General features: G+C 41.5%; 1 protein-coding gene across 2 annotated transcripts in view; it reads right to left on the bottom strand.

Annotated features, from left to right (window-relative positions):
* Window positions 1–4,108: 4,108 nt before the first annotated feature.
* The window catches only part of TRIM71 (tripartite motif containing 71), a 56,331-nt gene continuing 37,520 nt past the window's right edge, over window positions 4,109–22,919 (bottom strand). For both annotated transcript variants that reach the window (XM_074891731.1, XM_074891732.1), the window contains 3 exons: window positions 18,912–19,079; window positions 8,328–8,462; window positions 4,109–5,560 (listed from right to left, as the gene is read on the bottom strand). In XM_074891731.1, the coding sequence (XP_074747832.1) occupies window positions 4,109–5,560; window positions 8,328–8,462; window positions 18,912–19,079 (1,755 nt within the window). The remainder of the gene's footprint in view (window positions 5,561–8,327; window positions 8,463–18,911; window positions 19,080–22,919) is intronic.

Raw genomic sequence — 22,919 nt, 5'->3', positions numbered from 1 at the left:
TTCAAGAAAAAGATAGTGGCATCTCTAGTTGTGCATTTTGTACCACAGCAAACTGGGTTTCAAACTCCCAAGGACTCAAAGACCAAAGGTACAATATTTGTCTAACGCAAGTACCAGTGTTCATTTTTTATACAGCTCCAAACTGTTTGTCTAAATATCTCTATCTTTAAATACCCTATTACCTTTTGGCACCATTTGGCTTACACTCCTTTTTTTAAAAAAAAAAAAACAAAACACTTTGGCACAATATTTTTTTTTTTAAACCAGAACTGAACAAAGAAATCTTATGATCAAAGTTATGGCATAAGCCTAAAAACCTGCTCTCTTCAGAAATTAATTTTGGTTTAACTGCAATGTAACAGACTGGGCCCATTTTCCTGCAATTCCAAGGGAATGCCACATCCAAGTGCCCTGCTGTTCTTTTTTCTCCCAACTTGGTTATGTCTGGCCCCAATACGCATTAGTTTCCAGGTGTTGTCATCCTTCCCTTGCTTTCTTTACAAGTTTAAGGTTTATGGGCTTCCTGGAATAAGTTGTATTTAAAAGGTACTAAATAAAAAGGAGTGAATTATCTGAAGGACCTGCATTATCAAGTACTGAGTCTGCTTCAGTTTGCTACTGAAGTTCCTGCTTAAGTAGTTCTGAGAAAGAAACAAGATTGCTTCATAGGCTGAACCCAAAACAGCCATACTGACTGCCAATTAACATTTTGTCAAGCAAAAAGTTCAGAGAGCCACTGGTTTAACCCGGCATAGTGAAATTCCTTTGGGAGTTCTAGTAGACAGGTCTGTCCCCCACATCTGCTGTTCCCCAGCCAGAGCTAAGAGAAAGAGGCACACGCTCACCTCACCTTTCTCCAGGCCATTTCCACTAGCTAAGAAGATTACTCTGAATGCTTGTTCGGTTTGCAATCTGGCTTCAAAGCCTTATTTTTTCTCTCTGCACACGTGTATGTTATGATACTGGGGCATTAACCTGAGAACATGCATAGCCTGAGAACAAGCACGGAAAAAACAGAGCAAGGTTTGAATCTCATTTATTACTTTTTAAAAGCCCCTATGGGGCATCTGATGTTGGCATTGTATGTTATCACTATGTATTTTCATTGCATATAAACCACTCCCCTTTTATAAGCTACATTACCACTCTTCAATAAGACCAAGTGTGCTTAGCACTATCTAATACAAAGGTAAGGTATTATTTTGGGTAGCTAGATAGTAGTGTTTTTAAAACGAAAAAGCTCCCCAACACATGAGGTCAAACACTTGAGGTTTGGTTTGTAAGCAAATCCCACTGAATTAAAATGACAGCAACTTAGAAAGAGTTGAAGTCATTCCTCTTCCTGACAGAGCTGGACTCAGGGTTTGTGCAATGGCTCCGTACAAGCAACGGGCAACTTCAGTGTCTGTCACCTACATGGTGCAGGCTGGAGAGGGCCAAAGAGGTTTCTGCAGTTCAACACAATCCTGAAAGCACACCTAACTTTTGAATGCCTGAAAAAACTCCCTTCTAGTCCCAGAGAAGGGGGAACCCAACAAGCATTAAAGCACAAGAGCATTTCTAGCATACTCCAACACTGTCAGCCACTCTGGTCAAGGTATTAAAGAGACCTGGCATTTTTATTAAGACATGATAGGATAAATGCAAGGACACCGCAAACTAAAATTAAAGCTTTTTAAACCAGTTTTCTTTGGTATCTAGATCTTGCAGGCTATTAGTTTTCACAGCCCAAGCTGCAAATCATTTTTAGACTGAATAATACAAGACAAACATGGACATCTGTCACAACTGTCAGCCACCCCCAGGAAGGGAGGCATGAAGAAGAGGCAAGCAGAACTTGAAAAAGTTGAAGGTAAACTAGCTTTCTCTCATACCCATTTTTTGAGTGGCCACAGAAATTTAATGACAGACATCTGTATAAAAGATTATCCTTTAAAGGCTATTTTTAAACCATGCTATCCTAAGATTAAGCCTAACTGAAACACACTGCTTTGAAGAGTTTGCTTCCTTGAGGCTTTGGCTGAAAGGCAGCACAGTTATTTTGTCTTATTTAATTTAGGTGTTTTTCCTCACCCTTCTTTCAAAAGAGGTTTTGTCATCTCAAATCTGTCTGTCTCTTTCTGGTCCTATAGTTTAAGCCTCCTAAAGTGGCAGCTATCTGTCTGCACACATTATCAGGATTTCTACAAAACCCAGAAAGTTAACACTCCTTGGAGGGGAAAAGCAGCAAGAAGGAAAGTGCACCTTGTGATTTCTCACAAACTTGTAAAGAGCCTTTCAATCTCAGGTCGTTTTTGTGCATGAAGGTTAGCAGAGAGATGAACTCTTTCTTTGGAGGATGGTTAAGGCTCTTCAGACTTTTTGATAACAACCATATTTACATTTCAGAGATCTTCTCTTGCAAACAGTAAGGTAAATCCCATGGCATTTCCAAGCCTGTGAGTACTGACACATGAATTTTTCCAATTGCAGAGAGAGAAAAAAGCCTTCCATTCCCTACTTTAACCATTCTTGTTTGCCACCCTTAGCCAGAGGGTGAAGCAACAGCTCTGTACAGACCGAATCTGCATTAACAGCTAAACTGGAACGCAAGAAATTGAAGAATTAAACCAAATACTTCCAGGGACTCAAAGTCACCTTTTGCTAGAGTTCTCTACTCTCCCCCCAATTTTTTTTTCTCTCAGAAAAGCTGTTTTTATATCCCCAAAAGGGTTAACTTCCCCCTGCCTCCAAGCTTTTAAGGATCATATACATTTATTTTACACAGAATTCTTTGGTACTGACCTGGAAAAAAGCAGCAAAGCTTCATCTTGATGCAGTTTGCCTTATGCTGGTACTGGTAACTTTTCACTTGGATCTGTAGTAACAGATACATGGAACTACAGGCCCACCCCACCCTAAAAACTACAGTAGACCTTCCTGAATTTTTCAGTCCAACTCTCTGGGGAAGCCAGAAGATTTTTTTTTTTTAAAAAAAAAGGTATTTTTTTGTTACTGATAGTTATTGCAATCCTCTTTAAACAGAAAAAACTGTTGACTTCTCCAAAATGCACCCTGAATCTCCAAAGCTGTGCTTATTTCTTACTTTTGGAAAAAAGGTACCACTTCCATTCTAATAAATCCATCAAACGTTATTCCCTTAAAGTCTCTATGGGGAGGGGCAAAAAGAAGCTAGTCATTCACAAGAAAGTAAATCAAAAGTGTTTGATTTCCCCTGTTTCAATGCTCCTTGTAACCTCTTCTGTTATCCAGATTAGGCGCACTGATAAAAGAAACAGTAACTTTCTTAAAACTAATTTAGCTTTCAGGTGAAAAGGGTAAAAAGAAATACTCAATGACAGGATACATTAAAGGAAGCCTTGCTTTTTACCTAATCTTTACAACAACCGCACTAAGTCACTAAAATGAACAATTTGGTTTAAACTTAAAGAATTTTTGTGCATTTTCATCAGCTTCACTTTGTGCTGTTGGATTACTGTGTTTCAGAAAAAAAAAATACACAGAAATGCCAAAAAGATGCAAACTTGCTCTTCCCGGCGAGTGAATTCCACTCACTTTCACAAAAAGTCATCTGGGAACAAGACACTGTGCTCACCAGTAAATCAAACACACTGAGGTATAAAAAGGAGAACAGGAAAAAGTTCTCTGCTGCAGCAGCAATTCAAAAAACAAAAGTCCCCCCTCCCATGTCCCCACCCACAGAACTGCAGTATGGTCAAGAACACAAATTCTCTACGAACACCTACTAGCATTTTCTCCATTAAAAAAGTTACAGAGCCTTTTTTGGCTTAGTCTACAGAACTCGCCACACAAACCACCTAATGTGCACAGCAACACTTGTTTGTGCATGAAACCCCGTCAGGGGGAGAGGTAAAACGTTCTGAACTGTGAGTGTGTGGGGATGGGGAGGGGGCGAGAAACCGGGGAGGGAAGGGAGGACAATGAGGTAGATAGAATTTAACTTTACAGGCTCACTCCCTGCAGAAAAGATAAGTACATTCATCTGTAAAAAAATTAAAGATGAGGTAGGTTTGAATTAACGTTGTATTTTTTCATTTTCTCTTAGAAGAATTTCCCTGAGACAGTTTCTTCCTAATTCAAACACAGATTAGAAGACGAGAATTCGATTGTTTCCAAAGTCGACCACAACAATCATGCCATCAGGGGTGACGGCTATACCTGAAGGACGGTCCATCTGACCAAAGCCGCTTCCCTGAGTGCCGAACTTGCATAAAAAGCTACCATTTGACTCAAATATCTGCACCCGGTGGTTCCTGGAATCGGCCACGATGATGCGCCCCTCCTGATCCACCGCCACTCCCTGCGGGCGCAGGAACTGGCCGTTCCCGGTGCCCTCCGAGCCCAGAAAGCGTGCTGACTGGCAATCTGGATGGATGACCAGAAGGCGATGGTTGTTGAAGTCTGTCACTACCAAGTGGCCCTCGTGATTGAAAGTCACACCTCTGGGGGAATCAAAGTGCTTCCAGAGTGCCCCTTCGAAGCCATACTTATTCAGAAACACACCGTCGGGCCCAAACAGCTGAACACGATGGTTCCTTGTGTCAGAGACCAGGATCTTGCCCTCTGCGTTGACGGCCACATCCCACGGGTAATTGAATTGCCCGTTCTTTGTTCCTTTCTCCCCAAACTTCAGAATGAACTGCCCCTCAAATGTGAAGATCTGGATGCGATGATTGTCCTTGTCAGCCACAACGATCCTACGGGAGATGTCACAGGCCACGCCAGCAGGACGATCAAACTGGCCCGGCCGGGAGCCCAGTGTGCCAAACTTGTGATGGAAAGTCCCGCATGGTTTGAACACCTGGATGCGGTTATTACTGCGGTCAGCAACAATGATATAGCCTTCTTTGTCTACACTAACCCCCCAGGGGCGGCAGAGTTTGCCGTCGCTGTCTCCCTCGCTGCCAAAGGAGAGCCCCGGCAGCCCAATGCCTATGTAGCTGCGGCCAGATTTCACCACAACTTTGAAGGGGCTATTCTCAATGTGTTGGTTGCACATCATCACGGATACCAGGTGCTCTCCCTCTAGCTGTGGACGGTAGCTGACCAGGTAGGTCCCGTTCTGCTGATCACTGACGTCTGCCCCGAAAAGGTTTCCATCCGGGCCCATCACCACTGCAGAGATCATGTCACCTCCTGAAAGGCGAGGCTCACCATCATGGTCATAGCCTATCACTGTGAAAGAGGCCACTTTTCCCTGCAGTGCACGCTTCAGGCCTTCCCCGGTGGCTTTAGTCAAAGGAGCAAAAGCCCCGCTGCTGACAAAGCCCATTGATTTAATGGCCATATACAATGCCTGGTCAGGGGGAGTGAACATGATCCTGTCATCTTCTTGTGGCTGGAGAAGGCCTCTCACATTCTTCAGCTCCTGCACCTGAGCCAGCATGCGGTCCCGAGCCAGAAGAATATCCATGGTACGACCCTCCTCCAGGACCTGCTGAACAGCACTAATGGTGTTGTCCAGCTTATTTAGGTTCTGACGTAACTTTTCAACTTGCAAGTAGAGCGACTTAGCCTTGACTTGACGAATCTTTTCCACCTTGGGGAGGGGACGACAAGAGGGAGAGAAAAGCACACTTACATCAGGAAAGACAACCCGTAACACAGAAACATTTCCTAATGTTGCCCTTCTACATAAAAGCCACTTGTGCATGTTGACACAGAACTGCAGAACAAGTCTCTAAAAGCCATGATGTAGAGAAGCAGAAATGAGGAAGAGTACTTCTTTATCCGAATTCAGGATTATTATTCCCTCCTATCCTCCAGCTAAAATCATACTTTAACTCTGCAGATGTGCTGCACCAGAGTGCCATTTGAAAGGAAGAGTCACTTGCTTACTAATAATGATTTGGTTCCTCAAATGCTATTCTGTTTTCTAATTGCAAGGTACTGGGCAGATCATCTGAAGGTACATCTTAGACTCCAGAGAGGACAAAAGTTACCGCAGCTGAAGAAAGAGCAGAGGCTGAGGCACCTCTAACCAGAATTGAGACCAATTTCAGAAGGTAGGCTGTTATCACACAAAGCTGAGGCTAGGAGTCAGCATCAGCTAATGCACATGGGCTCTTGTCATTCCCCTGCCTGCCAGAACTGCTCTCATGTGACTGGATAATACCAGACATCTATCTCCAGGGATTTTTAGGGTTCAATTATTTTAATATTTTCTTGCGAATACTGGCAGTCATGCTGAGCTAGTGCTTTACAACAGTATGCTTTACAATATCACTTCAAATGACAGAAGGTCACTGCCAGTCCCTGCTTGGGGGGCTGAAGCTCAAGAGAAAATGGTTTGTTTGTAACTATTTTATAAAACCCTGTGTTTATCTTTACTTGTGAAAAATCACTTTAGGCCATCTGGCAAAGACACCTGCCTTGTAAAACCAACAAAACATGTAATTGCTTTACTGGTGCAAAAATACATTTCCTTATGTCTGAATACCTGCTTGGCTGCAGAACAATACCAGCTATGTATTTTAATGAGGTACAGCTCACTGTCTGAAGACTCCTTGGTTATACACTGACTAGATAACAGATGTACAAACATGCTATTTCATTTAAAGTTAAGGCATGCAGGTTTTACCAGACTGTTTAAAAAGAGTCAGAGATGCTTCCTCCAACAGATTTCCAAAAGAGATTACTAACCTTAGGTCTCATCTTAATCTTTATTAGCCTCAGCTTTGGCACCCAAAATTATTCCCTAACACACTTCACATGAAGGCTTAATACACTCCGCTTTTTTTGCTAGAATTGTTTACCACCACCACCCAGTTTCCTTCTTAAAATAATGTTTTATAACCTGAAGAGAACTTGCTCTCAGTGCAGACATTCTCTAGTGCATTTACACAGCCCCTTGGGATACAAATATCTTCGGGGCAGTTCTTCTCCTGTACTAGGAATACCTCAAAAGAGAAGCTTCTTGGGGAAGGCTAACTGGGGAAACTGAACTCATCTCCCTCAACCCAAATACCTCAGAAAAAGCACCATCAGATGTACAGTAACTACACAAAGTGCATTTTTAATCTTGCCACTGACACTTATAAAAACTACAGAAAATCAAACTTCCCTTTTAGGGGATTAAGTCTCACTGTAGCTAGACTAGTTCCCTACAAAAAACTCTTACCAGAGGGGTCATTTTGCTGCCAACTGATATTAAACCAGAAAATTACTGTTCCAATCAATGCTGATGGAGAAGAGGCAGGGGAGAAGTACTTTAGCAGGATGGCACTGCTTCTTGGCAGCATGTGCCTCACCAACCACATCCTGCCTGGCTCTGCTAGTATAGGCAGTGACCACACAGCACCTGCTTTCCTGACACACTTTGCCTGGTGCAGCTACATATTATAGGAGCATTCTTAATTTACTCCTAAACTTTTCCCATCTTGACCACACATTTTTGCTCCCCTATACCAGTATCAGCAATCATGTGGTCACAGGACAAGTCAGTTTGACTCACTGATCTAAAAAAATCTTAATTCAACAGCAGAGCATGGGTTTCTGTTCAATTCTACAGGTGGGACCCGAAGGGCCAATCCAAACTAACCTGTGCTAAACAAGCAGAGAAGAGCCATGAGCACTAAATTACCTTTCCAGAGTAAGAAACCTTGCTGTTACTTCCTTTCCTTCTCTCAAAATACCACACACACATCACAGCTGAAGCAAGTGCAAGAGTTTGGCATTGTGGCAGATACTCTTGCCAGGGAGTATTCTTTTCTTCTACTAATAAAATAAAAATCAGAGGGACACTACCTTCATTGAGAGTAAAGTTAAGTTTTTAGATGTTGGGACAATGAAAGCTAAGTCTTGCAGAATTTCTACTAGTCTTTCCAAGACCTTTCTTAGACACAGCACATACAGATTTGCTCGTTTCCTTTGTTTATGAGAAGCAGATCACATAAGAAAACCCTATACTACACACCTACTACAGCAATGTCTTAAAGAGGTTTTAAAGACAGTCTTTAAACAAGGTGTGTAAAGGCAGCCTCTTCTCCAGTCAGTGCTGCGGTGGGAGTCAGGGCTGTGAAGCCGGCAGGGGGAGTGCCTGCCCTAGCCATGGGGCTAAACTTCTGCCAGCATACAGTAGTTCCTCCAAAAACCCAACCATTTCTCAGATTAAGAGATACCTTCAGCACAAAACCAACCAGGGCCAGAATCCAGCATCCTATTACCTACAGAAAAATGTTCACAGTAAACTTGAGTGTTTCAATTCAGTGTTCCTTGGGAGAGTATCAGAATCTGGCCATATACTAGTTAAAAAGCACATTTTCAATTTGAAAAGGCAGTTCAAACCAGAAATGTAAGGTGCATACCTTCCAGAGCAGCTCACACTCCCGCTCTTCCAAGGCCTTCTTATGTCTAGTAGTCACTGCTTTGACTTCAGACTGTACCACCTTCGCCTTCATCTCAACCTGCTCTGCCACAGCCTGGGCCTGTTCAATACTCAGCTGGGCAGAAAAAAAGACAACACACTTAGGACTCAACCAAACCAATTAGAAATACATCAGAGGACTGCTGCTTACATTTCACTATCCTTCAGGCAAACTCAAAGTGACAACTCTTGTTTTTTTACTAGGCCTTCACCTACATTTCATATATCAGAGCCTGAAAACTGACTTTTTTAAAATCTATTACACAGAGTTTATGCCTTCAGTGTACCATGCACCAACACCACAGGACTACGTTCCTTGTGCAGTTCCAGAAAGCAGCTAGTATGAACTCAAACAAGAGACTCACATAGAAATTCATACTCATGTTTTCCTACGTATAAAGAACCCAGTTTGTTTTGTCCATCAGAATAGTTCAGACCGTTGTTGTGTGATGGTTCTGCTTCTAGTAAGAAATGACACTGTAGGGAGTATCATCTATGCATCTGAGCTGCACAGAAATACACCTAACAGTATGTGAAGTTAATCAGTTTTAAAAGAAAAAAACAAACATTAGATGGTTATCATTAAAAAGCATTCATATAGTTACTCACACCTTGGATAGACACCAAATTCTTTCTAATAGAACCTTGTAATTCTAGTATTTTAAAAACATTCTGTAGTAGTATTCTGCAAATACGCAGAATTCATCTGGAAGGAACATGTCTCTTCTCCCCTCAAAGAAAGAATTGTTTCCCTGAAAAATCCTTCCCAAGCTGCTCCCAGTTTCACAAAATATTACAGAAAAGGACATAAAGCCAAACAGGATAAAGAGCAGGCAGATCTGAAGGATCACAGTTTCCAATGGAAAGGGTTCAACAGCTTCAGTTAACTGAATCTTTTCACCATCTTTGTCTGTCACACAGTGAACCAGCATTAACATGCAAATGAGGTCGTGAATCTCCAAGAGGTTAAAGGTACTGGTTTATTAGTTATAAAATTCTAGAACAAAATTATGGTATGTGAAGGTATTCAGCCTAGAAAGACAGAGCTCGAGGGGGATCTTAGCAATGTATACAAATACCTGAAGGGAAGCATACAAAGAGGACAGAGCCATCCTCTTCCCAGTGATGCACCCCCGCCCCCCCCCCCAGCAGCAGGCCCCAGAGGCAATGGGTACAAACCCAAACACAGGAGGTTCCTTCTGAACATCAGGAAACCCGTTTTCACTGTGAGGGTGACTGAGCACTGGCACAGGTTGCCCAGGAGGTTGTGGAGTCTCCATCCTTGGAGATATTCAAAAGACATCTGGACACGGTTCTGGGCAACCAGCTCTAGGCATCCCTGCTTGAGCAGGGAGGTTGGACAAGACCTCCAGAGGTCCCTTGCAATCTCAACCATCCTGATTCTGTGACTGTAGCATCAACCATTTACTTTTTTCTCTTTTCACAAGCTTGGCACATTACAGTATCTTTATTTCTAGAGTGTTAATATTAAGCAATATACACAAGACATCTAAACACACTAAACGGGACTACAGCTCGACAAGTTGTTGACAGCTGAGAAAGTAACTCAAACTCACCTTTGTTTTCCACATTACATACTGAAAGTCATGGAAATAGCCATGGATATTTGTTTTTAAATACAACATTTTAGATAGACTTTACAACACACCTTTCCCCCACCCTGGTCTGAGGAACTGGTCCATTTCAGAACTTGAGCTGTTTCAGACTAAGTAGCCAGGGAATGCGCTAGCAGAAAACATCTTTAATCTTCAGAAATGCAGGCTTGATAAAGTGGGCAAAAATGTAACTTAAAGGCTTTACTGTGCATTCAGGGCCTTATGGAAAATATCTTCAAGTTTAAGTTTGCATATGAGTATGTACCAATCTAAGAACCACCTGATACAACACCCAGTGTGATTCTGCTTTGTCTAGAAATTCAGACAGGGCTTCTTGTTATCTTTCGCGTAGTTAGTTGTTAGTATTTTCAAGGTCTGATCTGGCAAGTTCTACAGCATCTAGCTTATGCCAACAATGGGAGTGCTAAAACGTAAAAACAGAAGTGTACTGTTACTTGGATATTTTCATTCCAGGTTGTTATTTTAAGACAACTAGTTTGCATTAGATGTATTCTTCCAGGTCAGATAGGAGTAGAGAACTGAAAGGAAAAGGAAGACTAACTTGGACAGGTGTTTAGTCTTTGGAGACAAGATGAAGACAACCCTGCGAAAATAAGACAAGGCAATGTTTCTCATCTTTTATCCAAAGAAGTCTCTCGCAAACTGGCAGGGAAAAACAGGAGTGCTACTTGACAGCCCCTCTGCAGCACAGGGCTCAGTAGGAGGAATATGTCTTTCAGCTGTTCCTCCTTCACGCAACTCCCAGGTCAGCCACCTTCACTACATTTTTAACAGGGAATGTCTTCAAACTCACAGACAGTCTAAACATCCCAGTCCCACTGGAGGCAGACCTGACCTGTCTTCACACAAAGCTTTTGGCAGACAAATTTGACCCAACAATTCAAGTCGACAGAAAGTGAAAGTCTCATTACAACAATTAGCAAAGCAGACATGAAGTCACAACTGGCCACCAATTAAGGCTTCCTAAAAGCCAGTAAGTCTCAGTCCTAGCTGGAAGAGTCCACATGTGCCTCTATCATCTCTGCTTTGCCATTCAAATACAGAACCAGCTTCTACTGCAGGGAAAAGGTATGTGATTCTTCCAAAATAGACCTGGATTCTTGTCAAGTACAGCAAAACACTCTCCTTCTCTTGCAAAGAGAAACAGGTATCTCCTTGAGAAGTGTTAGGGAAACCATGCTATCCACTCATATTCCAATTCTAGCAAGCATGTCTGTGAAAGCAGGAAAGTCTTGGTTTACTTGTTTGAGCTTTTTATGTATGCTTTCCTCATACCTTATAGGTAAGAGCCATCCCAACTTCCCTCACAGTTCTTCACTAAAACCAGAGTCCACCTTTCAAGAACTCCATCACAGAAGGAGAGTTATTAACTCCCTGTGTATGCTGTGATCTTTCATCTGTAGGGACCAGTTACAGTAGGGCAAGTAACTATACTCAACAGCACAAGGTTGCCTACCAACAACTCATGCTATCATCTGGATTTATGCTTACTTGCCTGAGTCTGAACAGCTCAGATCAGTGAGGGCTGCCCAAAACACTAAGGCTCTAATATTGTCCAAGATATTGGTAAAGTTTTAGTAAAATTCACATGATCCTGCACTCTAGCAAAAGAGGCTAGAAAAACCTAGGAAGGCTAAAGCTGACCAGCATCAAACACACAGCAGCAGGCAGTGGTATGGGGGGGAGGAGAGGGACAGCAATAGGCAAGTTATCTGAAACAAAAGCCAAGAGCTTTAAGTACAACTTTTGGAAGCCTTCTTTACATGGAAATCCCTTGTTCTCTCCGATTACTGTAAGATATCACAGATCTGCCATGATAACTCCCTCCTGCTGTTCTGCAGGCATTTCCTGTGCAGAACTTGTCTCAGAGAGGTCAACTTCTTCAGAAACATGCTAAGCAGCAGCATTTCTTATTCTGGTCAGACACCACACAATCTTTTTAACAACAAATCCTTTTAAAGAAAAGCAGCTTTTATGATGCGCTCTCCTCATGGTATGTCATAATTATTCCAGTGCTAGTCAATGAGATAGTCGGCCAGTTCACATGCTTGGAAAAGAGAAGACAAGGCCTGTGTTTAGCAAAGAATTGCACTGTGTTACTGAATTTGAGACAGAAAACAACTATTTTGTGTCCTGCTGTTGGCCAGTACAGTAAATCGCCTATTTGCAGCCATACCTATTCACTTGTGACTTCTCAGGGGCCCAAAAATGGCCAATACCACTCCCCATTCTATTAGAGATGTCACCAGTGCCCTGTGTTAAAAAAAAAAGAGAGAACTTTGCAATGTTTCTTGGTAAATTCTAGGTTTGAAACTGGTACTTCCAATTCCTCAGAGTAAAATTTAAATAACAGTGTTTGTGCAGGTGATATGAACCAGACAGAGGGCCACAACAAAAGGAAACCTTGCACACACAGCTTCCAGTGGGGCAGACAAAGCGTGTTTCCATGAAGGAAAGCAATGCAGGCATCTATCGCTAGCTACTGCTACCAGCACATTTCAGAATTTCTTGCTCCTCTCCCACCCAAATAGCAATAAACAACATTCAAAGCACACACTAGCAAGAGAGGACAATGGCATGCAGTATTACCTGTACTTTCAGATTTCAAAGCATTTAATGAGGATTATTGAATGTGCAGGTCTTTGGTTTTATTCTCTGGACATTTTGTCCAAACAGAAAAGGCTACTTTGACAGCTCAAGGTAGCTATTCCTATAATTCATACAGCATTTTACATCTTTCATTAGACCTAGCTCTGCATAAACACCCCCCCAATGTAAAGTGTCACTGGCACCCAGGGTGAGCTTGTTACAGTGGCTTTGACATGGCAACTGCTGCTACAACACAAACCTATAAAGAAACGGACAGCAAGAGCCAGAACTAGCAAACTCGGTTGCACTTGTGGATATCTGGGCTGACTACAGAGGGGTCCAAATTAGGATTTGCCATTTTGTAGAATGCCAGTTTCCAGCCTTTTTCACATTTCCTGTCTTCTACTGGACATTAGGAACAGGAGCATCAAGTTAACAAAAAGCTTTCTACAATTTAATCTTAAGTTTTCCTATGGAATATCACTACACCCAAGTTTTCACTAGTGCTGCTTTTTTTAAATGAAAAATTATGATCAGAAGCATACAACACTCCAGGAGAAAGAAAAACCATTACAAAGCATGTATTCTGATGGACTACAAACAAGAACTGCAGAGCTACTGTAAAGGTGCCGATGCCGATCATTGCATGGTTTCCAGTCTGATACCCAAATTCAATCAGTGTGTTCACAGTTATGTCCACACAGCAGTTATTTAAGGAGGCTAACTTAGGTATCAAACAGCAGAGCCTATTAATCCAGATCTAAGCCATGAGGTTAGACTGTATGAATTCAGTTCAGAAAATCACCTGTTTGTACAAACCGCGGCACAACGTGCCACTGTGGCAATACCATGAGATATGTAAAGGCTGCTTATGGTAACTGTATTGCAACTCATCAATGCTAGCTTGCATGTGCATTTTTTAAAAGGTCCTTAGGATTTTTTATTCCACCCATCCAAAGATGGGAAGGAGGTATCATTTTCTCAGGCATTAATTCAAACATTTAAGTTTGCTAGTCTAAGTTTTCCAATGAAGCTGCAAACCTCTGGAGAGAAAATTCAAACTGAAAGCAAACTTAGTTTTCTTCAGAGGAATCCTTCAGTATTTCAGAGGTGAATGGACCACAGCTAACAGCTGAAGAACATTAAATACACAATAGAGAGGATTTACACTTTAAACACTAAGGAATTTAAGAGGAAGTTAATCAGACGGGAAAAAGAAGCTTTGAGATGCATATTCTCTGGCAAACAACTCTCTAGCTTTTAAAAGCACATTAATTAAAAAACTTAAGGAAACCTTCCCTTGTATCCCAAGTTAGCCTTCTTCCACCACATGGAAGGTGTTCCATCCATAGTTTGCTTTCATTTCCTTAGGGGAAACAAAAAGATGCAGAGGGCTTGTTTTCCAATTACTTATCACTGTTTCAGAGCAAGATAAAACAACCAGAACATAACAGACAGCTTTCTCCAGCATCAAGAACTGGACATAAACTTCCTAGTGTTCTTATACCAGAAAAAATTAACTGGAAGATACTATACAAAGTATAGTTGCAGTAAAGATACTGGGATTTAACAGACTTAGCAGTGGCTTTGCAGTAATATTGGTGCAACTATAGCACAAGCCACAGTGGTTGCACCAATTTAAAGGTTTCAGCCTAAAAAGTGTAAAATGATGAAAAATTCTCACATAGAGAGAATTTTAAAATAAGCTTTAATGGAAGGAGGGCTATAGGCCAGGTTAACTTAAGACAGAAACTGACACTTTTGTTTGTACTGCAAGAACAGACTTTTTGCCTACAGTTTTAAGCAGAACAGTAGTTTGGACAGTGACACATGTTAAATTTATCTTCCCTGATAACCATCTGCTCATATGTTACACTAATGAACTCACTAAAATACAACACAGAACAATAACTAGAAGTACAAAGAATTCAGCCTCTGTTGATACAAATCCTGGACTTAGAAAAGCACAATTGACTCCATTTTGTTTACAAAGCTTCATTTCAGATTCTCAAACCTGCAAGTCTGACTTCAAAGGCACGCACAAGGGTGCCTGAGCTAACTCAATGTGACAACCCCAGAACGATCCCTTGCAGCACAGCGGTGCCATCCTTCTCAGGTATCGACCTCCCAGCAGCACAGATCCATATGGCAACCCACAGGGAAGCTTCCACTGAAGGGCAGAGGCTCAAGGCAACAGATCAGCTTCCTCCTCTGGCTGGACAAGTTTAACAGTGCCTCCCTCCCCCCCCCTTCCCTAGAATAAAGTTGTTAATCGACTTCATACCACCTCCCCCACAACCTGTGAGTGCCTTAATGGCTGACTCAACTTACCACCAACTCCTAAGCCTTTCATGCTGGTACAAGAGAGTGGCTCCCTCTATGTTCTGCACATGACCAGTCTTCACTGAATTAATTTAAATGTGAAAGCCTGCACTGTCAAACACACTAGCAAAAACAACTATAGGCTCAGCTAGGAAAGAATTTGTGTTTCCAATAAAACCACTTTTAAGACAACTGACATGAACAGATCAAATTGTATTTTAACATGATCACCTGGAAATTGACCCTAAACAGGAATGAGCACTCAATGCTTTACTGTTACACAAGTGCATTAAATTACACACACACATACATATATACAATTACACATGTATAGATGTATTTTAAGAACATGACATTTTGAAGAAGCCATCTATCTTTCATCATAACAGATTTACGTTCAGTTTGCGGCCCAGTCCTTGGAAAAAAATCTGAAAGAAGACAGCTAAGTGTGCACTTTCATGAGGTAAAACAAGGCAGCAGGACAAGCTCCCTGTATAGAAGGGCAACAAGTGCTGCTTCCCCTGACACCATTAATCCAGTGTCAACTTTGGCTTTCATATCATCCTGTGAATCAGTTCAAGTCTCTGAAAAGGCTAGAAAAGTATCCCTGCAAGGAGGATACCTTTCCACTGAGACAAGAAAGAGGTCCTATGAGCAACAGAGTTGGGTGTTTCTGCTCCATTCCCTGGCACCATCAACAGTCCTTGTAGCATTGCAGTGACTCAACCAAGGGGCTGACCCAGCCAAAAAGTATTCCCACAGAAAGGTTACCCTTTCAGCTGGATCAGCTCACCACTCAGGCACACAAGCACAAGTTCCTTGTGTTAGGGACAGGCTTAGAAATATATGATCCAGGCCAGGATCAGCGCAGCAGGGAAGCTTTCCATTGCTACAGAACCTCACTGAGGAGGAAAGCAAGCTTCTTGCTGCCAGGCTTACTAATTCTTGCAGACAACTTCAACTCCTTTGAAAAGTGAGGTTTGGACTTTTCAGGAGTGACAGACTACATCAGGCTTCAGTGGATCAAGAGGCTGAAATGTATCCCAACTCACAGCATTTATTTTTTTTTTTTAAAGTCTGAAAAACAATCTTTCCTCCAAAGCCGCAGGAAGAGTTTAAATAAACATTTCTTCCTAAAAGCCTTCAACTTCGGTTAACCAGATACTCTCCAGCCAGTTGACTCATGGCTTGATTTCCTCTCTGAAATGCCCTTCAAATTCCACCTTTTCCCCTTTACTCTCAACTACCCCTCCTCATCCATCCTCAACCATCTCATGTCAGAGAGCTATCACTTTCAGAGCCTATTAAGGAAGGGTTACTAGTACAGCAGTATGAATCAGTCCCACTAAGAAGTGGGGCTTTTCTTTCTTATTTTTCAAGCCTCTTAGCAGTCCAGTCTGTGTTCCTCATATTGCATCTTGTACTGGTATTTATTCTGTTGACCTCTTCCAAACTTTAAGAAAAGCACTCAAGCCAATTTCTTTTAATTTAGAGTGTAGTTACTTCAGAGTTTAAATTCATGCTGACATGCCGTCTCCTCCCTAGGATAAATATATAGCCTCACAGTCCTATCGTTCCAAGAACAAGGAAAACTCTGCTCCATGAAAACTTTAAGAGTCTTATGCTGCAGGCTCACTGCATCAACCCCTGAGTCAGGCATCTCTGCTTTTAACTACATCACATGCTCTTCTATAACTGTTGCTCAGGTAGTAGCTGTCTTGAGTCGTATAGTCTTCCTGTTCCTGCATATACACACAGAGATTACCACCTCCTCAACTTTATCAGTGATCTGCTCACTCACTATCCTTTTTCTGTACAACAGTCCAGATTAAAAAGCTCACTAAACTAATAAAAAACTCAGTTCTTGAAAAGCATGTTCATTTTACAGAATCTTTATGGAAGTTGCCCAGTTAACACTTCCAAGATAGCCTTTTAACCTGGATGGGCTGTAGTTAGACCAGGGAAAAGCTGTACAAACTAAGTTCAGTTGGAGGTGCTTGTTTGGGTTACGTGAGCGCAGTCAGTACCACCCACCCTTTACCTGTAACATCACCAAGTAGTCAGCTCACCACAATGGCAGAAGCCTCCAACATAGAAGCCAGAAGAAAATGGGGGGCAGCGAGCAAAGTAAACCCATCAGGAAGCAAGCAGGCACAAAAGCATTTATGCAAGAGTAGTACTCAATGATATTCTGCTGGTTTCCACTCCAAGAGACAGTCCCTTCTTAGATGATTTATCTGCACCAGTTAGATGATTAAGAGCCCTGGAGGTCAGAAGCAGTAATTTAATTACTAACAGACAAGCCCTTGTCTAGGACAGCCTGCAGAAATTCAGAACACTGCACCAGTGAGGTTCTTTAGTATAATCCCTTCCTTCTTGCTCTTTTTGGGGACATGTGAAATGTTTCAGTATGGATACTGCTGAAGAGCCTTATGATCCAATTTAAACAAATCTTGGAAGAAGCTAAGGTTTGCAGGATTCTGTCTTAAGATAGAGTTTTTAGTTAGCCATCCAGCTCCAAAAACTTGGGTGTTTGCTCTTCTGTTGTAACAAGTTAACATCACAAGCTAAAGGGAGACATCAACAACAGTTTAGTATCTATAGCATCATAATACTTACTATTTCATTCCACAAGCGCAAAGACTTAAGGAGAGAAAAAAAAAAACTTAGCTGCTCCTGTCCCACTCAAAAAGCTTGAAGTTATAGTTATCTGACAGGCTAAAAGTTATGGCTTATTCTTGTTACCCAGTGAGGCAGAAAAATTGTCACAGAGCACTTCAAAACAGCCAGTCCCTAAGACACATAAGCTGTACATCTAATGGCCTGCCCAGAGTACACAGGAACTCCACAGTGCTGCAGGAAAGTGATCTAGGAAAGACTGAAAGAGTGGTCACTGCCAACAGCAATAGATTTAACAGCTTCTATTTATTAAGAAAATTTAAGAGACTAACTGAAATCCCCATCTACTGGAAACAAGCGAGGATGGGTGGACAACGGGTTTGCTTGGGTTTTAATTATTATTGTTTGTACCATGCATGTGCCAAGAAAGTACACCGAATTCAGAAAGTAAGTTTACTTCCTATAAGTGGCATTCTATCAATGTTTACTCAAAAAAATCTTATTAGTTAAATCACATAGAAGTGTTGAGTTTCAGAATAACCAGCTTAAATCTAGAGCATCTGAGGCTAGCAAAACTAGAAGGTAGTGTGGAACGTAGCTTCCCACTATGCTTTCCCCATCTTAAGTCTCTTTATACAGGCAAAACTACTGGTAATATCATAATAGTTACTGCTAGATATCATTCAGCAAAAGTAACTATCTACCTATCCCTGCAACTTAATTCCCTATGTAAATTCCTTCTGCAGTTTGTAGCACTCTACTACCTTCCTTCCAGTCCTTGCCTAGTATTTGTATTTGCATTATAACACATAGCTGAGGTAAGATACAATAACAGGCAGCTGTGTGGGCAGAGTAATTCTTGTATAGAGATAGCTCCAGATTCTCTGCACAGATGGGTCAGAACTTTCACACTAATCCAACAGCTGATTAGTATTTTATATTTGGTGGCAACACTGAAGACACAGAGTCATAGGTAGTTACAGCGCTAGATACTGTACTGGCATGAAAGATAGCCGAATATAAGTCTCAGTTGTAAAAACAAAACCAGGCTTAGCACTGCTATACAAGATCAGAACTTTCTTCAAAATGCTTCACGCTCAAGTGCATTTGTACAGAGCTTCATATATATTGTAATTTACATGACAGGATTATGCTGCAAGAATGCAAAATTCATATAACAGCACTTTGTTTTCAGTTCCACAGCCACTTCTGTCAGAGATCTGAGAACAGAAGGGGTGAGAAGACTGACAGCAGAAGCAGAGAGCTTTGTGCCTTGACACCTTGCCCTGTAACAGACAAGCTGGGGAAGGCAGAGGGAGAAGGAGGGGAAAATAAAGTACAAGTTGTAAGTATCTTACTTGAATAGCCTGTCGTCCTTGCTGAGCATCTGCCAGGAGCTGAATGGTGAGAGTCCTGGAATCCTGTAGGGCATCTTGGAGGTAGATAAAGCTGTGACCCACATGTCGTCCCATGGTACATTCCCGACATATGGGGACAGAACAGGTATCACAGTAGAAATGCAGTACCTAGAAGAAAAAAAATATCTGCATCACTATCTAATGAAGAATTAAAGAGAAAACAGTGCCAGGATGAAAAAATCCAACAGCTCAGCTACAATGGAGATGATTAGAGGCAGTAGCAATAGGCAAAGACTTCACAGTAGTTTCTCCACAGAGGACGAGCTATCTCTTCCAGTAAGCTCCAAATCATTCTCTTAAGTTAGATGGAAGTGTCATTGTTTTCTTTGCAATACAATACTAGGAAGAGTGTCCACATCAGCTCCTCTTAAGAGCGGAAGCCATCTGCCAACACTTGCAGATTGGAGATGTCATCTATGGCAAGTTTCAGGTGAAGACTTTTCCTGCATACACAAACACCACATTTGCTTAAGTGGGTCATTTAATAATCACTGCACTGGAAAACTGCAGCACCACCACACCCACCTCCCAGAAGGGAAAAACAAAATATGCATGCCAAGAAGCATCCTCCCCCCCCCCCCCCCCTCCCCCCAATCCCTTATGTTCAGGGTGACAATATTAGGCAAGAGTCCCTCCTGCCACTCCCAACAGCAAAGCAAAAAAGCTTCACTATGACATACTGTTTCTATGCTAGTGGTACTTAAGAGATGCTTGAGTTGGAGAACAAGCCTGGAACATTAGCATGCCCATCAGAATGCTACAGTGAACTGTGGGTAACCACTAAAACCCCATTCCATTCACAAAGCACTTAAAAACCCTATATTCAAACACAATGACATCTTACAAGATGTTAGCCTATAAAGCTGGATTCATTCATCAGCCACAACTGTTCCCATTCCACCCAGTAGAGGGTAGCAGGACACAGAAATAGCATCTTCCATGGATGTGTGTTTTCTTAGAGGCAAGCAGAAATCAGCTGTTTTGTTTTCAAAGATGCAAGTGAAGGAGTACAATACTTCCACACAGAAAAGTTCAGCATTCTAAGTCTTACTCTTAACTACATACACTATTTTTGTTGGAGTGTGACATTAGAAAATCTATATTGCCACAGAACAGTCAAAAATGGCAAACAAGGTTTCATACTACAATTTTTCAATCACCAGCTACTTGAAATCTACCTTGCAGAAAGGAGCAAGAGCAGAACAACGATTGGACAAATGTTTGACATGCTTGTCTTCTCACAGCTGTCATCCAGTCACTCCCAATTCCAGCTAACAGTTCATGATATGGTGCATAACATCCCCCTTTCCCTTCTCCCTTAAAAGGAAGGGGGAGGACAGGACAGGTGATTCCCTCAGATTGCCTGTGCTGCATAAAGTGACATTTTAAACTCATATAAGCGCAACAGCTGAAGCGGTATATGGATTAATTTCTCAAAGGGGTATGTGTGTGTTAGTAAAATCTGACATGTGTGCACAAACCCTCCTTTTTTTTTTTTGAAAGTTTTGCTGTAGAAAAACTGGAACAGACTGTTACGTTTTGCTTCTGTTCAAATACTAAACCATCAAGCAGTGTCTCAGATCATCTGCCTTTTCTAAATAAGAAGCTGCCTTGGCTCTGAAATGTGTTATTCAAATGCATTATCTTCCTCAACTAGAGGGTTCCTTGTTTTTACACTGCGGTTGTCTAAATCTGTATACAATGTTCACTTTCTCATGCAGTTCTGTAATTTTGCTGTTGAAATTACAGGGAATGTTTATTACATGTTGCTGAATGACTCCACTTAACAACTGAGAAGTTGAGAGAGAATGAAAACCAAGACAGGGTATCAAGTTAAGTCATATGAATCTGATATACTTTAAAAACATACAGCAGGGATTTGGGGCCTCAATCAAGCAGAGCAGCTGAAAGGAAAATGGTGACCATATGAACAGAAGTCCAGAAGCAAGCTAAATCTGTTATTAGTCCTCCAAAATAGTCAACACCAGAAGCAAAAGCTCAGTAAAACACCACAGATCAGCCCTGTCACCCGGGGCCCTCCTGCCGCAAGGTAACAGCATCCAGTGGTAAAGAATCATCCAGCCATTCAAACCAAAGAGAAACAAAGTTTGAACTGTTCAGTTGCCTCTTGCCACCCACCAAAATGTGGTGAAAACCACTGCTCCTGAATTTAGAATGAAGACAGACAAGAGTCATAATCTCACTTCAGAAATATGCGGATTACATAGGACATGGCAGGGAAAAATCTTGGGTAAACACTACAGAGTCATTGATAAAGCCTCATATTTGTTTCTTAGTAAACAAAATGGTGAAAACAACCTAGACTTAAATCTGAGAGCAAAGGAGTTAACAGGCTTGGGCAAAAAGAAGTAGACAGCGATGGACTGATCTCCATCATTACACTGTTATTTAAAACAGTTACCTTAAATACAAACAGGAGGAAACACAAACTCATAATCCCTATTGCTCTCAGTGCAGAAGAGAGCTAACCACTAGAAGACTGGAAGAGTCAGCCAGCTTCAAGATGAACTAGGTAGGAACCCCCCAGAAACTCCCTTCTGGACACAAAGGCCACAACAGAAACCCCAAACTTGGCAGAGGTACAAGAGCAGCAATTCTTCTCCTGTGGTCAATCCCACATACTCACTGTCAGGAGCATTCCCAACAGGCCATAGATCAGCTCTACCCAGCAGTGGGGCCACACTCCCAGAGAATTAAGCTGGAAAGCACCCAGCTGTGCAGGGTGCAACAGCAAGGGGGGTTTGTGCCAGCTGGGCTAACAGAGCTTGGGGCACAGCATCCAGCTTGTCTGTGCTTGCAACTACAACCAGGCATTTATTGTTAAACTCAAGCCTGCTCACATCCCAGTCCCTAGGTCATGGCCACAAAGGTCACGTACTGCTAGATTAAGTTTCTATGCCCGTTTCTAAATAGAAGGGGGAAAAAAATAAGCCAATACACACATCCCCACTCCCAAGCGAGACCTACTGCAAAAAATTCATACCAACAATGTAAGTAGGACAACACACAAGTGTTCTCAATTCAGATTTGATGCACTTGTAGTATACCTAAAAGGTTGGCAGAGACTCCCCTTCTTCCATTTCAGCAGTGTGAAAAGGCCACCCCACATTTCACTTGCACTGTTAATATAACAACATACCGCTCCTTCTATGCTCATTATATGACAAATAACAAGACTGGTCTTGAAATGTGGATGGGTAGGGGCAGTGGGAAGGAAGGGTAGAGTAATACTAAGTCTTCCATAACAGATCAGTTTAGGATACTCAGCTTAAAGAAAAAAAACAAACTACACACAAACCAGGGTACTTGAAGACAAGTCCTAAAACTTCCCCCCTCTCCACCTTATCTGAAGAGGCAGAGATGACACAGTCAAAAGATCCATCAAGCTGTAAATTAACTATTGTCCTGTTAATTTCACTATTTTCCCAAATGTATGAAAAAAATGTTTTGTAAACAAAAATCTTCAAACATGTAGGTTTTTCCAAACCACACAAATGTTCTGATAGGCAGCAAGGAAAGAGAGAAATTAAAAGAAAAGCAGAGATCTCCTTTCAAAGAAATTCAGAATTGTGTAAATTGCATTTAATGATTTGTTTACATAATTAAATAAGTAAAAATAAAACAATTGTATTTTTTACTTAGAAGCAACTGTTTTTAAGATAAAAATTGGTGCCTTTCCAACACCCATTTTGGTAACTATCTAGTAACAGAAAAAAGATTCATAAGCAAGTTTAGTAGATTTTTTTTTCTGAAGAACTGCTTCACTGCATTAATTAGTATTTTAGAATTTCCACCAAAATTAAATGAAGAGAGAAGTCAAAAGCAAGAGGGGAACAGTTTTAGAGATAGTTAAAAGTGATTTATTTCAAAATAAATCAGCTATGGGTTGATTATTTCCCAAACAGGAAATATTTCCTGAATTGGTGG

The sequence above is a fragment of the Strix uralensis genome, chromosome 1 (genome assembly GCF_047716275.1).
Source record: "Strix uralensis isolate ZFMK-TIS-50842 chromosome 1, bStrUra1, whole genome shotgun sequence".
Lineage (NCBI taxonomy): Eukaryota > Metazoa > Chordata > Aves > Strigiformes > Strigidae > Strix > Strix uralensis.
Note: the sequence above shows the minus strand (reverse complement) of the source record. Positions and strands in the feature narration are given on the sequence as shown.